At 37.9% G+C, this 13,585-nt stretch overlaps 1 protein-coding gene across 1 annotated transcript; it reads left to right on the forward strand.

The window, feature by feature from the left end:
- The first annotated feature begins 1,752 nt into the window (after positions 1 to 1,752).
- LOC144640247 (sperm-associated antigen 1-like) lies at positions 1,753 to 9,604 on the forward strand. The gene is made up of 12 exons (XM_078499444.1): positions 1,753 to 1,903; positions 2,086 to 2,242; positions 3,164 to 3,238; positions 4,578 to 4,662; positions 5,204 to 5,344; positions 5,763 to 5,830; positions 6,221 to 6,342; positions 7,308 to 7,469; positions 7,840 to 7,917; positions 8,028 to 8,134; positions 8,652 to 8,683; positions 9,130 to 9,604. Exons 2-12 carry the CDS (start codon positions 2,106 to 2,108, stop codon positions 9,602 to 9,604), a joined length of 1,482 nt encoding a protein of 493 aa, XP_078355570.1. The 5' UTR covers positions 1,753 to 1,903; positions 2,086 to 2,105.
- Positions 9,605 to 13,585: the final 3,981 nt, after the last annotated feature.

Here is a 13,585-nt window from a genome sequence, read left to right on the forward strand (position 1 = left end):
ACGTTGTTTTGTAAAAAAAATAATAGAGCTCCTTTCCATTGAGATGAAGTTTACATCATAAGCTTTATGTTTCTGTTTTTCATTCGAGTTTCCTACTGTTTGCTAGTGCTAGAATTGCAAAGACACTTCGTCTTTCGTGACTGAGTCAAAAATGGCGGACGTGACAGGCGAAACTCATCCCCAGACTCCCACTGTTGTCTCGTTTTCGTTCCGACGTACGGACGACGTATTTTTGAGTTCTCTCTGCTACTGTTTGATTTGAAATATTTCGGACGAGCGAGAAGATGTTTATGGACTACAAGACAGAGTTTTAGAAAAATTACATTGTACTTAGACAGCGAGGAATTCTGTAAGTTGCGATTTCTATTTACTTTGCCAGGAAAGCAAACCAGACCTAAAAGTGTACGCTTCGTTGATGGAGGCGAATAAGACTTAAGCTCAAAACGTTTGTTTTAAATAATTATTGCCTTATTACTGTTAAGTTAGTAAGTTTCTCGTTGTATTGACATTTTTTGGAAAGGTTATCATTGTTGTTGCTAATAAAATATAACATACAAGAGAGACCGTGTGTTTTAAAGTGAACGTATTTGACAAATACTAGTCAAATGAAAAACGATGGCAGTTAAATGATCGATTGAATTGGTAATTGATGATATTGATAATCGATGAAAATCGATGTTAGTTAATTGATCGATTGTCATCGATTATCGATGAAATTGATAACCGATGACAATCGATAATCACAAAAACTTTAGCGATCGATTGTTCATCGATTATCAATATCAATCGATTAATTGATATCGATTGTCATCAATTGTTATCGATTGCCATCGATTATCGATTCCATCGATTGTTCAGGTCCTGCATCTTTTATGTAAACCCTTGACTTTCTTAGCCTTTCAAAAGAAATCTAGACTCCAAGACAGCATATTTGCGAAGAAAAAATCAAGACAGTGAGACCTGTGAAAATTGACTGGAAGTCTGAAAGCTGCCCATTTTTCAAAGGACCATTTAATTTGCTGCCCCCTCTGACTGACACAGCAAACTGAATGTTAGCCATGATGTGCCTGGTAACCCATGATGGATCAGTAGACCCAAGTTTACAACAAATTATTTGAAGACATCTATCAATTCTTTTGAAATCAATGAAAGAAGCTTAAATAAAAATTCTTTCGCAGGTTTTGAAGTCCTCACTAAATTTTTAAGCTAACATGTACATTTTAAATGAACGGTATTAGCTTCAATTTCAAAAGCTTATTTTAATATAAGCTTACATTTCATTTTTACTGTCTAGTTAAATGGATCGAAACAATAAAGAACGCTTAATTGACTGATCAATAGACTCTATTCATTTATAAATATATTGTGAACATGTACATGTACAGAAATTAAAAAAAGAATTATTTTGTAAGGCTTAAGAATCTTACCTTCTTTCCACCATGTGCCGAGACGGTTCCCGCGATAAATCTTTGATGATGGGCCTCCGCTTGTTCATATTTCGGCCTGTCAGTCCAGATGGATTCGTGAAGCATAGCTACACTCATGGTGGATTCAAAGTGAGCAATCAATTAACTCAGTTTTCAGAGAAAGCTCGGCCACTCCACTTCCGAGAAAGATGGTAAAGAGAATCAGAAATGTGCGAGTTTCGTTCTTGTACCTGGAGGGGAGATACATCGGGAGTTCTGATTGGTTCAATGCAAGCATCCTTGCAAAGCGAACCAATCACATGATGCGAAAGAAGATGCACATGGTTGCGGTAGAACTTCGCGGGCTCGCTTTGGTTGTCCAAGATGGTGACAGTTCTGTGCTAATTTTTCTGTAATTTCCCTTCGAAAATAACCAAAGTGTAACTCAATAGCTAGCCACGAAACACAGACGAGTGCATAATGAACAGATAACGAAAAAGGTGAGGGTGCGAACGCATGTATTTGCGAATTCTTCGGCTGCAGTTGCTGTATGGAAAGTTTTCTGCAGGATAGCTTTAATCTTACTTTTTTGAGTAAACCTCAATCAAATTTATTGAAGTTGAAATGCTCTTGAATAGCATATTCAAACATATTCAAGCTGGATACATGGTTGTGTTGCAGGGATCTAGTTTTAGCGCCATGGGGGAAGATGTTGGGTCGGGACTTTTGGCGGGCTCTAACACTACATCCGGAGTCCCAATTGAACACCTCGACTATGGGTATGTAGGGGAGTGTAAGAACAGCAAAGAACTGGAAAAGATTCTCAAGGTTTTACGGTGAGTAGTGGCTTAATATTGCAATACTCTATATTTATATCTAGTCTCCAGAATAGTTGACCGGAAGTCCTGAAAGGTCTGATTTATAACATCAAGTTTACCCTACCTCTTATCTTGAGGATCAAGGTAGAGCACAATCTCATACCAAAGCTGCGACCCTTTTGGTCGGCAACAAGAATCGAGAACTCTGGGCTAGTCTGAAAGCTCACCAAAATCACGTCCAAATCTGATTGGCCGTTGAAAACTTGTTCATTTCATCGACAATTTCCGGTCATGTGCGCAATCAAACTGGAACCAGGAATTCCTGGTTCTGGTGTTTGAATCACCCAGAGCTGTTTAGCTTTCGGTAACGGCTGACTGAAAATGCGCTGGCTCTGGGAAGGAGATTGGGTGGAGTGTTGGAAAGGTCTTATATACACAGAGGTTTATTTAGTTGCATGCGCGCATTACATGCAGTCACGAAAAGTGCATATCAATCAGTCCAGATAAGAATCCTGGCCAGGGTCATTGCATTGTGTTCTTGGGCAAAACACCTTTCTTTCCTTACCTGGGACTATAAGATGGGTATTTGTTCTGGGGGTACTGGTATGGGTATTGGGGGGGGGGGGGGAGAAGCCCTGCAATAGACTTGCATCCTGTCAGGGGAGGAGTAAGAACACTCCTAGTCACTCCATGCTATAGAAACCAGAGATTATAGGCAGCCTGATGACCACTTTATATGCAAAACTCACTTCACATTTTCCCCTGATCCATGGTTTGGAAATCAGGTAATTTTTTTTTTAATTTATCAGGCATGTAGTGTTTTGGATTCTGCTGTTCACAATAAAAAGTAGAAATGAAACTCACACATGAACTTGCCATACTTTACAAACTGGTTACCCTTCTGCATATTTTGATAAGAGAGTTCTGTTTATTTTGCAGATCTGGAGATGAAGGCTATTATCCAGAGCTAATTGAATTCACTGAAGAGAGGTTAAGAAAAGTTAATCCTAAAAGGTGAGGTTGTTGTATTGTTTAATAGAGTGCGAAAAATTGATGACTAAGCTAATAACATTTTGGTATCTCACATGTGCATTTTAACTCCATTTATTTTAATATCATTAAACTGACACTGTGAGGAACACAGAAAGCCTCTGTAATGAACAAGTGTTTATCAAGTCAGCCAAGAAAACAAGAATGTTGAATGTTGAATGTCATGAGTGCTGTCAGGTTTTTGTTTTGGAGTTGCTAGGCAACAGGGAGAATCCCCATTTCGTCGTAGAGGAATTTTCTTTTTCCAAGTACTTGGAAGTATTTAGACATGCTTGGATTGGATAATAACAATCAGAATCTTGATTTGTACATCAATTTTTTCCAAAAATACGCCTGTTCCTTCAACTTAGTGGGATTTGACTTATTAAACTTTACCCAAATTTTTAGCCAGACATTTTTAGTGCCCACTTCATGCCTCTTTCAAGGTGCATGGCTCTTAATATCCAGGTTTACAGTCGTGCCAAGAGAAGCATACCCCACAAGAGTACATTAATGAATCGGTATGGCTGCCCAATCTTGTTAGCCAATCGTGGTTATTCTGGGCAGCCATGCACTTTACTCTATTTATTTTATTTATTGTTTTGCTAATTTTAATTGAAAGAAAAGGTGCAAATAAAGTTGTTGTTGTTGTTGTTGTTGTTGAATCGATTTTTTGACAATTGAACCCCTTAGTCGCTTCAATAATGCATTCACATTGAAAAGGCGCAGGTCATTATTCAAAATTACTTCTGATTGGACTTTATTCCTGTCATCTCTTCTTATAAAGCATTCCTTTTTTAACCCTTTAAAATCCAACAATATTGTTCTTCCTGAGGAATCCTGAAAATGAAAGATTTGCAGCTATGGATAAGCTCACTGTTGCGAAGTCAATTGAACATAATCACGAATAAAGTTGTAAGAGCTTTGCCAGTAAACTACTTTTCCCTACCATGTACACGAATAAGAATTTCTACAAGTTGTTCGAGATGTAAATAGCCACGAAAGCTCGATAACAATGTTTACAAGAAGTTTTAGACATCACTCGAACTCAGTCACCTTTCCCGCCATGTTGGACGCCATGTTGAATATATCCATATAAGGCGCATCTCTGTTTCGCATAATCCAATCAGAAGTCTACTTTTGATTTGAATAATGATCCACACCTTTTCAGTTTGAATGCATTATTGAATCGACTAACGGGTTCAATTTTCAAATAATCGATTCATTAATGTACTCTTGGGGGGTACGCTTCTCTTGGCACGACTGTAGATGTGGTACTACACATAGTCAAGTAACCTTAGTTTCAAATTTGTTCCATTCACAGCAAGAGCCTTCGTAAAGAGCTCCCCATCAACACCTACCGTGATTTGACTAAATCAGAAGAGCAGGAGATTACAGATGATTTGCAGGTTTGTTTTGTGTTAACTTATTAATTAATTAATTAATTTATTTATTATTATTTTATTGTGTGGTTCCAGAAAATGTCCATACTCCCCACACAGAGAGGATGAGAAATACCTTTTGGGTGGGAGGGTTCTCAAAGGCTAAGAGCTTCAAGAAAATGTATGAAGCTTTATTGGAATTTCCATAGGGGTGGGGGGAGGGGTCTTAAAAAATCCCTTTCATGGGGGAGATATGGATAATTTATGGGACAACTCATTTATCAACACTCCAAGTTAAGACCATTTTAGTTGCCATGGGGACTAAAATTTTAGAGCTGGCGATTACACTGGAACTGAAGTCGTCTTCCTGGCAACTGAAATAAAGAAGAAGGATTGAGAGTGCGAGCTGAATATAGCGACTAAATTTTTGCTGGCAACCAAACTTGAGCAGTTGGTGGCCAAATGGCCACTAAGGAAAAAAATAAACTTGGAGGGTTGTTAATTCGTGTTTATTTTTTGGGGAAGATCACTGAAGCTCTAATAATATTAATACATTATCATTAATTAGGAATGGATGACAAGTATTGAGCAGACAGACAAATCCCTGAAGAAGACTGCTGAGACAAGAGGATTGGAAAATGATAACCTGCCTCCAATCAGAACAACAACAGCAGCAGCAGAAGCAAGCAGGGAAGGGTCCTCTGTTGAGGTTCGTGAATATTACAAATCACAATTTACCAAACAACAGGAGAGGCATTTCTGATAACTTCAATGGTATAAAAGGTCTCTTTTTACATGTCAGTTTTTTTTTTTACTCTCTGAAAAACAAACATTCGCAATTATTTTTTTTGAAAAACTGTGCTGCCGTGATCAGTACAATTTTTCTGCTTCTAAAGAAGTAACTTGCATACAAAATTTATAATAATTGGTCAAAAACCATTCACAGACCTATTTAGACAGATCCCTTTAAGGCTCATATATTATTAGTAGTAACAAATTTCTATCCAAAACATCTTTCTCTTTGGGCATGGGAGGGGTAGAAACTGGGTCTGTGATTATTTAATTAATGAGTAACTAACAATAAATTAAATAATTATATAGCTTAGTGATTTATTTGTTATTTGCAGCCAAACCCATCTGAGGAAAAGAAGAAAAAGAAGACTGTGTTACCTCGTGGCTATCATGAGTGGGACAGGTAATATATATACCCAGCTGTATCAATAACCAAATTCTCTGTACTGGTTTCTGTATGTGCGTTGTTGTACCAATTAGGAGAATTGACTAATATCAACACAGTGAAAAATTTCACTGCTGTTCTGCTATGGAGCTGACAAAGTGGTTCTCTTTTTAGGGTCACCACAAAGTGCAAGGCAGCGAGGCATGCAAACCATTCCGGTTGGCCTAAATAGCACTCCAGTTAGCCTAAATGGCACTCCGGTTAGCCTACAGTTAGCTTAGGTAGCTTAACTGCCTTGCTGCCTTGCCTCATATGCCTCGCACCCCTCGCTGCCTTGCACATTTGTTACTCTCTATTTACTGCTGCTCTCATCAAGAAGTGGATCAGGGTTATTTTGTTTGCATTAAGATTTGATCCTGACAAGGAGATTGAATCTCTGGAGAAAAAAGAAGGAGAAGAAAAGAAAAAGAAACAAGAAAAGGTGAAAGCAATGAACAAGAATGCCATTCCATCAAATCTGGATTTAAAAGGTAAATGCATGTAAAAAACAGTCTAAAACAAAGACGTTATAAAGTACTGCACATCTAAGCTGGACTATGAATAGCTCATGTGCATGAATCAATATTCATTACAAGTATGTACTAGAACTAAAGACTCTACAGATCTGTTGTGTATTAGGATTTTGATTCCAGATCTGTTGATACACCTGATGGCTGACCCAAATACATGTGCATGTGTTATCCCTTTCAGCATAATTACAACAAAATTATGAATATGTATAAAGGTTGAGCAGGATTATTGTTTTACTATTCAACAAATTGTCAACAAAACACATTTTGCAGATAGCAAAACTGTAATTATGCAGCGCTTTACAAGACTTCGGACAAATCCTTGCAACCTACCTATATCGCAGGATATCAGTCTGTTATGTACGGATAACAGATAACCTTAACTTTTTGACCATATTTGGGCAGTGTGTGCATTTGTTAAATAATAATACAGATTAGTAATAGTAATTGGACTGAGTGGAGTACAATTCAGGGAGTAATCGGGCGAGTAATTTCAAAATCGGCCGAGCGCGCAGCGCGAGGACGATTTAAAATTACGAGTACGATTACTCTCTGAATTGTACGACACGAGGTCCAATTACTAATTAATCGTATCAATAACAAAATTCGAAGTTAGGAAGTCTGAGAATCGTTTTTAGTGTGAAAAAGTCAATGGTAAATTCAACTGGTTATACAAACAGTGGGAAAACAGCAAGAAGAAACCCATTTATATGCGCGTGATTGACGCACGAATGGCGTAGGTGTCCAATTACAGGTATCCAATTTGAAGATGCTTAAATTGGATACCAGTAATTGGACACCCACGTGATCTCGCGCCGATTACGCGACAAATAGGCGCGCGCAGAACCAATCAAAATCGAGAATTTTGTTATAGATACGATTACATATACAATTGTAACATTGGAATTTTTTTTTCTTCTGAATAGACAAGAGTGAGACTGAAAGACAAGTCCTGGCCAATAAAGAAAAGGAGAAAGGCAATGAAGCTTTTCAGACCGGCAACTACTCTGAGGCTTTGATGTATTATTGCCGCAGCATTGAGCTGAATCCCAAAGCAGCAGCAGTGTACAACAATAGGGCACTTGCAGGTATCTAAAAAAAGCTTGGGTGATTGAATGGGTGGTTGGGAAATAAGTCATAAATTGCAATAATTAAAAAGTTGGCAGGAAGGCAATAACGTGTCAATACAGTAATACCGGTACCTCTGTCAATACATGAAATTTTCACGACACTTAAATTCCGTGAATTTTGCGATTCTAAAAAAAAATGCAAAATTAAAGTGACGCGAACATTAAGTGTCGCGAATATGCGCACCTCAAAATCCCGAAGTTAACGTGTCGCGAAAAATTTCATGTAATAAGGTACTCAATACAAGTTACCTTTTGTTTCTTCCACTTGAGACATGTCTCATTTCTCTCTTGAGACTAAAGAATGTGTCATGTTTATTTTTCTCCAAAGAAATTAAGCTTGAAAAGTTCCAAGAAGCAATTGATGACTGCAATCATGTCCTTAGCATGGAACCAAACAATGTCAAAGGTACAGTATTAAATAATTTCTAACAAGACTCAATTTTGGGCATGTAACTCAAGATTTCTCAGGTACAATTTTTGCTAAAAATCGAAATTTGATTTGTTATGCTTTTGTAGCTTTCTTAAGGAGGTCAATAGCTCATCAAGGACAAGGGCTAATTCAAGAGGCCAAGGAGGACCTTTCTCATGTACTAGCTATAGAACCCAATAATAAGAGAGCCAAGGTACGCAAGAAAATTATTGATACACAACGAATGAAATATCTTGCCATCTAGTTTACACCTAACTTTGTTAATAACAAATACAAGGTCTCTAGTTCAAACTTTTACCAAGAAAAAGATACTATTTCTTGTGAATCGAGCCACACATGAGGAGGCCGTGCATGCTCTGCTGCCTACTACGTTCGTACTCCTGCCATCTTGTCTCTTTTTGTATTTACTGTAAAGATTAGATCTTATTGAAAACTTAATTCAGGGACCGTGGAACATTTTTCCAATTGGGGGGACTGACTAGTGACTTGAAGTGGGGGGCTTTAGAGACTCTTCTCTCATAAAGTCTTTATTTTTTCGAAAATATTGGAGGGGCTAAACCCCCCAGCCCCCGGCTCCGCAGTCCCTGTAATTCAGGGGTTTGTAAAAAAAAAAAAACATTTTCACTGGGCTGCTCTTATTTTTTCTCTTTAGTTATTATTCCTGCAACTGCACAATAACTAACTTGAAACTTTTCATTTCATTAACAAAGGAACTGCTTGAGGAAATGAAGAAAAAGGAAAGGTCAGTATTAACAGCTACTTCAATTATAATAATAATAGATGTTTTAATTATTAAAATATGTCATTTGTCACACTTTTGGTATTTCTGGGAGTTGTGCCAGCCTAATGGTTAATGCTCTGGCCCCAGTTGTTCAAAAAGGTGGATAAAGCTATCCGCCGGATAAATCACTATCCGGTGGATAGCGCAGTATGTTTTGTGAACAGTTATCCACTGGCTAGTGATTTATCTCTGGATCAAACAGTCTTCGCTGGGGTCATTGTGTTGTGTTCTACCTGCAAAAGGCACTTTACTCACAGTGTGTCTCCAGCCAGGCACCCACGGTGCATGAATGGGTACTGGCATATTGTTTGGGGAGGGGTGGGGAGGTAGCATCCCACATCATTTCAATGTAGTTTGTGCTCAAAGTCAATTTTACTGATCTATTATTTTGCTTTATTTTCAATCAGTACAAATGGAGATTCAAGCAAGCTTGGGATACCAGAGGATTTAAATAAATTAAAAAATGAATCAGAAGACAATGAAAGGACTTCCTCAAACAATGGTGTATCTGCTGTAACAGTAAACACTCCTTCTGCTAAACCAAAAGGCAAAAGGTTAAAGATTGTGGAAGTTGACAGTGAAAATGAGACTGAAACCTCCCAAAATTTAAATGGTGAAAGTCATGTTAGTGAAACATCAAATAAATCATCTATTGATGTGGTGCAAGAAACTGAAACTATTGAAAGAACTATGGAGACTGACAATAATTTGCAAACAGCTGAGAAACCACGACTGAAAAAACCACCTGAGCTACCTGGATTGGTAGTAAAAGGTCAGAATGAAGGAAAAAGATTATTTAAGCTAGGAAGGTATGCTGAGGCGGCAGAGCAATTTACACAAGCCCTTGATATCCTTCAGAAAGGTAAAGAAAAGAAAAGATAACAAAACTACATTTTGTATTTTGAACCTTAGTTTAATGTAAATTCCCAAGAGTTTTTTCATCAAATTTTTCCAAGTGTTAAACTCATTGCCAATAGATGAGTGTGGGGATGGTGCCTAAGACTATGTCGAAGTCTAGCAAGCGCGAATGGTAACCATGACAATCCTGGGAGCAGCAACCACTAGGCACCGTCACACTGAAAGAAAAAACTCAGTGGAATGCAAAACTAAATACTTATCTGTATTTACCTATGGGAAAGGGTGGGTGGGAACGAAATGGTGAAAAGGCAGAACTTGCTCGAAAGACAATGCGAGCGGGAGAGCTGTAAATTTACTGAAGCCCCAACTTCAGGGGAGCAGCCCAGGGGTATCTTCAGTAGCCCATTTAGTGTGATTTTCTTGGTTGACAACAATCTTGAGAAAGACTGTTGTCATTGTCCCATGTTTTGACCTGTGCAACTGTCCTCAGGGTCTTAAAAAAAACTGAGGAGAACATGCTGCCTTTGCAGTAACATCTGCAAATGGTTAGATGTTGTAGTCTTTTTGGATAAGGACAATAAACTATAGGCCCTGTCTCCTGCATCTTCAGTGTTATGGTCAGCAGGGTTATGGTTATACATGTGTTAAATTCTCTTGACTGATCTCCATATATTTTCTTATAGTAGTAGTTGGGTGAATTTGTTAAAAAAGCAATTTCTCTTTGGTGATCATTTAATTAATTCTTGTAACCTTTTCTCTTCATTAAGTATTGGTATTGTGAGGAGAAATTTGATGTTCAGGGCTCAAAATAATTTTTGGATACTGACCGGTCATGTCGACCGGCCAAATCAATTTTTGCTCGGTCATGTCTCGTTTTTGACCGGTCAAAATATTGAGTATTTACTTTGAAGCAATAGCCTATTCTGCCAAAAATTTCGCCTCATAAGCTAAAACACTTGTTGTTAAAGAGTATAAGGCTTTAACTTAAATGTTTTGATCGCTAAATGTGTCATTTTATTATGTTCGCTTTTTGAATTTCCATTTCTTCTGCGTTCTACTCTACATAAAACAAAATGCTCAGTAGCCGTAATGTTATATTAATTAGGGCCGAATCGCACTAGCGGACAAATTTTGTAACAATTGGTAGATTTCATCATTAACGAGTCACTTGTTACAGAAAACAAGTGCGATTACGTTTTTCGAGACCTAGCACTTGTCTAACATTTCAGGAAAACAAAGAAGCAGTTGTCTTATGATTGGTCCGCGTTGCACGCGCGATACATTTTGTCAAACAATCGCAAAAACAAGTGCGAACGACTTGTTGGACAAGCGCAAATTTTGTCAAAACGGACAAATCTTCAAAGGCGCCGTTGTCCTGCCTCAAGGCAGGACAATTCATGACAAGTCGCATGCCCCTCGTAATGTCAGATAACAATACGTTGTTGATTGGCTATTGTGTTTGGCCCAAACTGGACCTAATAATAACACGCACTCCAAAATTTTTGCGATAGTATGCACCGTGATGTGGCTCTCACTATCATAATTCTGTCGCAAAATCTTTCCGCGATAGGCAAGACATGTTTATAAGCGAAGTGTTTGCCCAATGTAAGAATGAGAAAAGAAAAAGTTATCTTGAGACGACTCATCGTTCCACTGCATGGGAACACGCGTACTTTAAATGCAAATTGTTTTAGAATTTTTTACCGCGTGGTACTGCATATTTGATGTTTGTCCAAGACGGCCGTGCTGAGAAATGTACAGGGATGCCTGAGGATGCAGGGATGCCTGAAGCACGTGCAAAGCTATTGTACTAATAATTTCACCTTTTGTTCTCTTCAAGATGTCTCTGACTTGTCGCGACAATTTTGTTTTTGTCAAAAATGTCATGACATTTAAAACTTGTCCGCTAGTGTGATTCGGCCCTTACTCTGCATAGTTTTGCATTAGTTAACGACTTACGGATGGAGGCGATCTTGGTTGTAAGCACTTTACTGGTCTTTACTACCGAACACTAAATAGTAATAGGACATATGCCCATGCCACAAGTGAGATAACTGTGCCTTTGATCGGCATGTAGGAAGAAAGGAAACGTCAACGGCTTCATGTCAACTGTGGTCAGTAAAAAGGATAAATTACGTCCTGGACTTTTAGATATCTTTCCTGTATCATGCGATACCAATATCAAGCTAGGGGATTAACAAACTAACCGCCGTGAAAAAGATTTCACATTCGTCCACAACGCTTAGCAACCAGGCCTTTCAGTAAGGGTGTGCCGGAAGTTTAACATGTCTTTTGTTGCTTTTTTCAATGGATCTCTCCAAGTTTTCAACGTCGCCTACAACAGATCGAAACAGAGAAGCCCGTTCTAATACTATGCGGTGCCTGATTGAGGTACTGAAATATACTTACGGCAAAGAACTTTTAATCATAGACATCCACGGAAGTAGCCTTACACAAGAAGACTTCGATAGAGAGAAACACTTGAATGCCATGGCTAGATATTGAGAGTTATCGTTTCAATCTGTAGACGCCGGACGCGGAGACCATTTTTTTATATTTTGTACAGTACGAGCAAACGTTTACCGGAACTCTCTTTGACAATTAAGTAGCACCACGTCTTAGGTGGTCAACCATTGTCAACATGGGGACACGTTCAGTTGCGAAATAAGCACAATTTAAAGAAACATTGCTGATTTAACAATCAAAGCGTTTAATGATTTTATTATTATGCTGGTGAAAAACACGCTACGAACTAACGAGTACTATTTTTCTCGGCCCGCCTGACAATTGAAACTGTAATTGCGTACGCGTGTTAATAGCAGACGGTGATTGATGCAATGTTCATTGTTGTCTGTTTAACGTATTTACAGACGTGGTTTCAGTTCCTGTTTTATTTAAGCAAACCGCTAACAAATCCGCGTGATCGTCTCATCTATATTTGACAAATTTGTGACTGCAAGAGCCAGCTGCTTTTAAAGAAATACTGCGAATAAATTTTTGTGTGTGTTATTTATTTGAAAGCCGTGTACGTGACCGGTCAAAATGACCGCCGAACCAAAATTTTGTCCGGACAAATCGTCATTTTGGCCGGACATTGTCCTTTGACCGGCCGTTATTTTGAGCCCTGATGTTGGTCACTCTTGGGATCTAGAGGGTTAAGGAGGCTCGATTTAGTTTTTTTAGACTAAGGGTGGTTGTTTTGAAAATTAAAATTACCTAGGAAGCCAATGTTCGATTTTTGCCAAAATACACCATAATGATCAAATGTGATCAAATTTTAATTTTTTACCCGTCACTTAGTCACAATGGTTACCATAGCAACGATTGACGTTTTCTTTTGTTCTCAAACAAGCTTGATTTTCTTGAAATCTAGACTGACACTTGGTGTTTATTTTTTAATATGTTAAAGTTTAGTAGATTGACTAACTGTTGACGAAATTTTAGAAAAATCTCTAAGAGCGTTTTCAAGTAAATCAAGAATGAAATTTTCAGAAAAACACTTTTAATATAAAAGAGGCGCCTTAAAATTGTTTCTTATTATTTGAGCACAGTTTCTCTCACTGAAATATAAATACTTACACCATCAAAGACTATTAACTAAAAGCGAAAGACTTTTTGCTTTAATTTGTTAAAATATATCGACTGCCGATTGTAAGAAATTATAAGAAAATACCAAAAACTTCATTCTTGATTTACTCTTAAACGCTCTTACAGATTTTCCTCAAATTTTGAGCACAGGTAGTAAATCTACTGTACTTGAACATATCAAAAAATGAATACCAAGTGTCAGTCTAGATTTCGAGAAAACCAAGCTTGTTTGAGAACAAAAGAAAACGCCAATGGTTGCTATGGTAACCTTTGTGACAAAGTGACGAGTACAAAATTAAAATTTGGTCATATTTGATCATTATGGTGTATTTTGGCAAAAATCGAACATTGGCTTCCTAGATAATTTTAATTTTCAAAACAACCACCCTGCGGCTAAAAAAACTACATCGAGCCTCC

The sequence above is a fragment of the Oculina patagonica genome, unplaced genomic scaffold, assembly GCF_052425735.1.
Source record: "Oculina patagonica isolate OP01 unplaced genomic scaffold, crgOcupat unplaced215, whole genome shotgun sequence".
NCBI lineage: Eukaryota > Metazoa > Cnidaria > Anthozoa > Scleractinia > Oculinidae > Oculina > Oculina patagonica.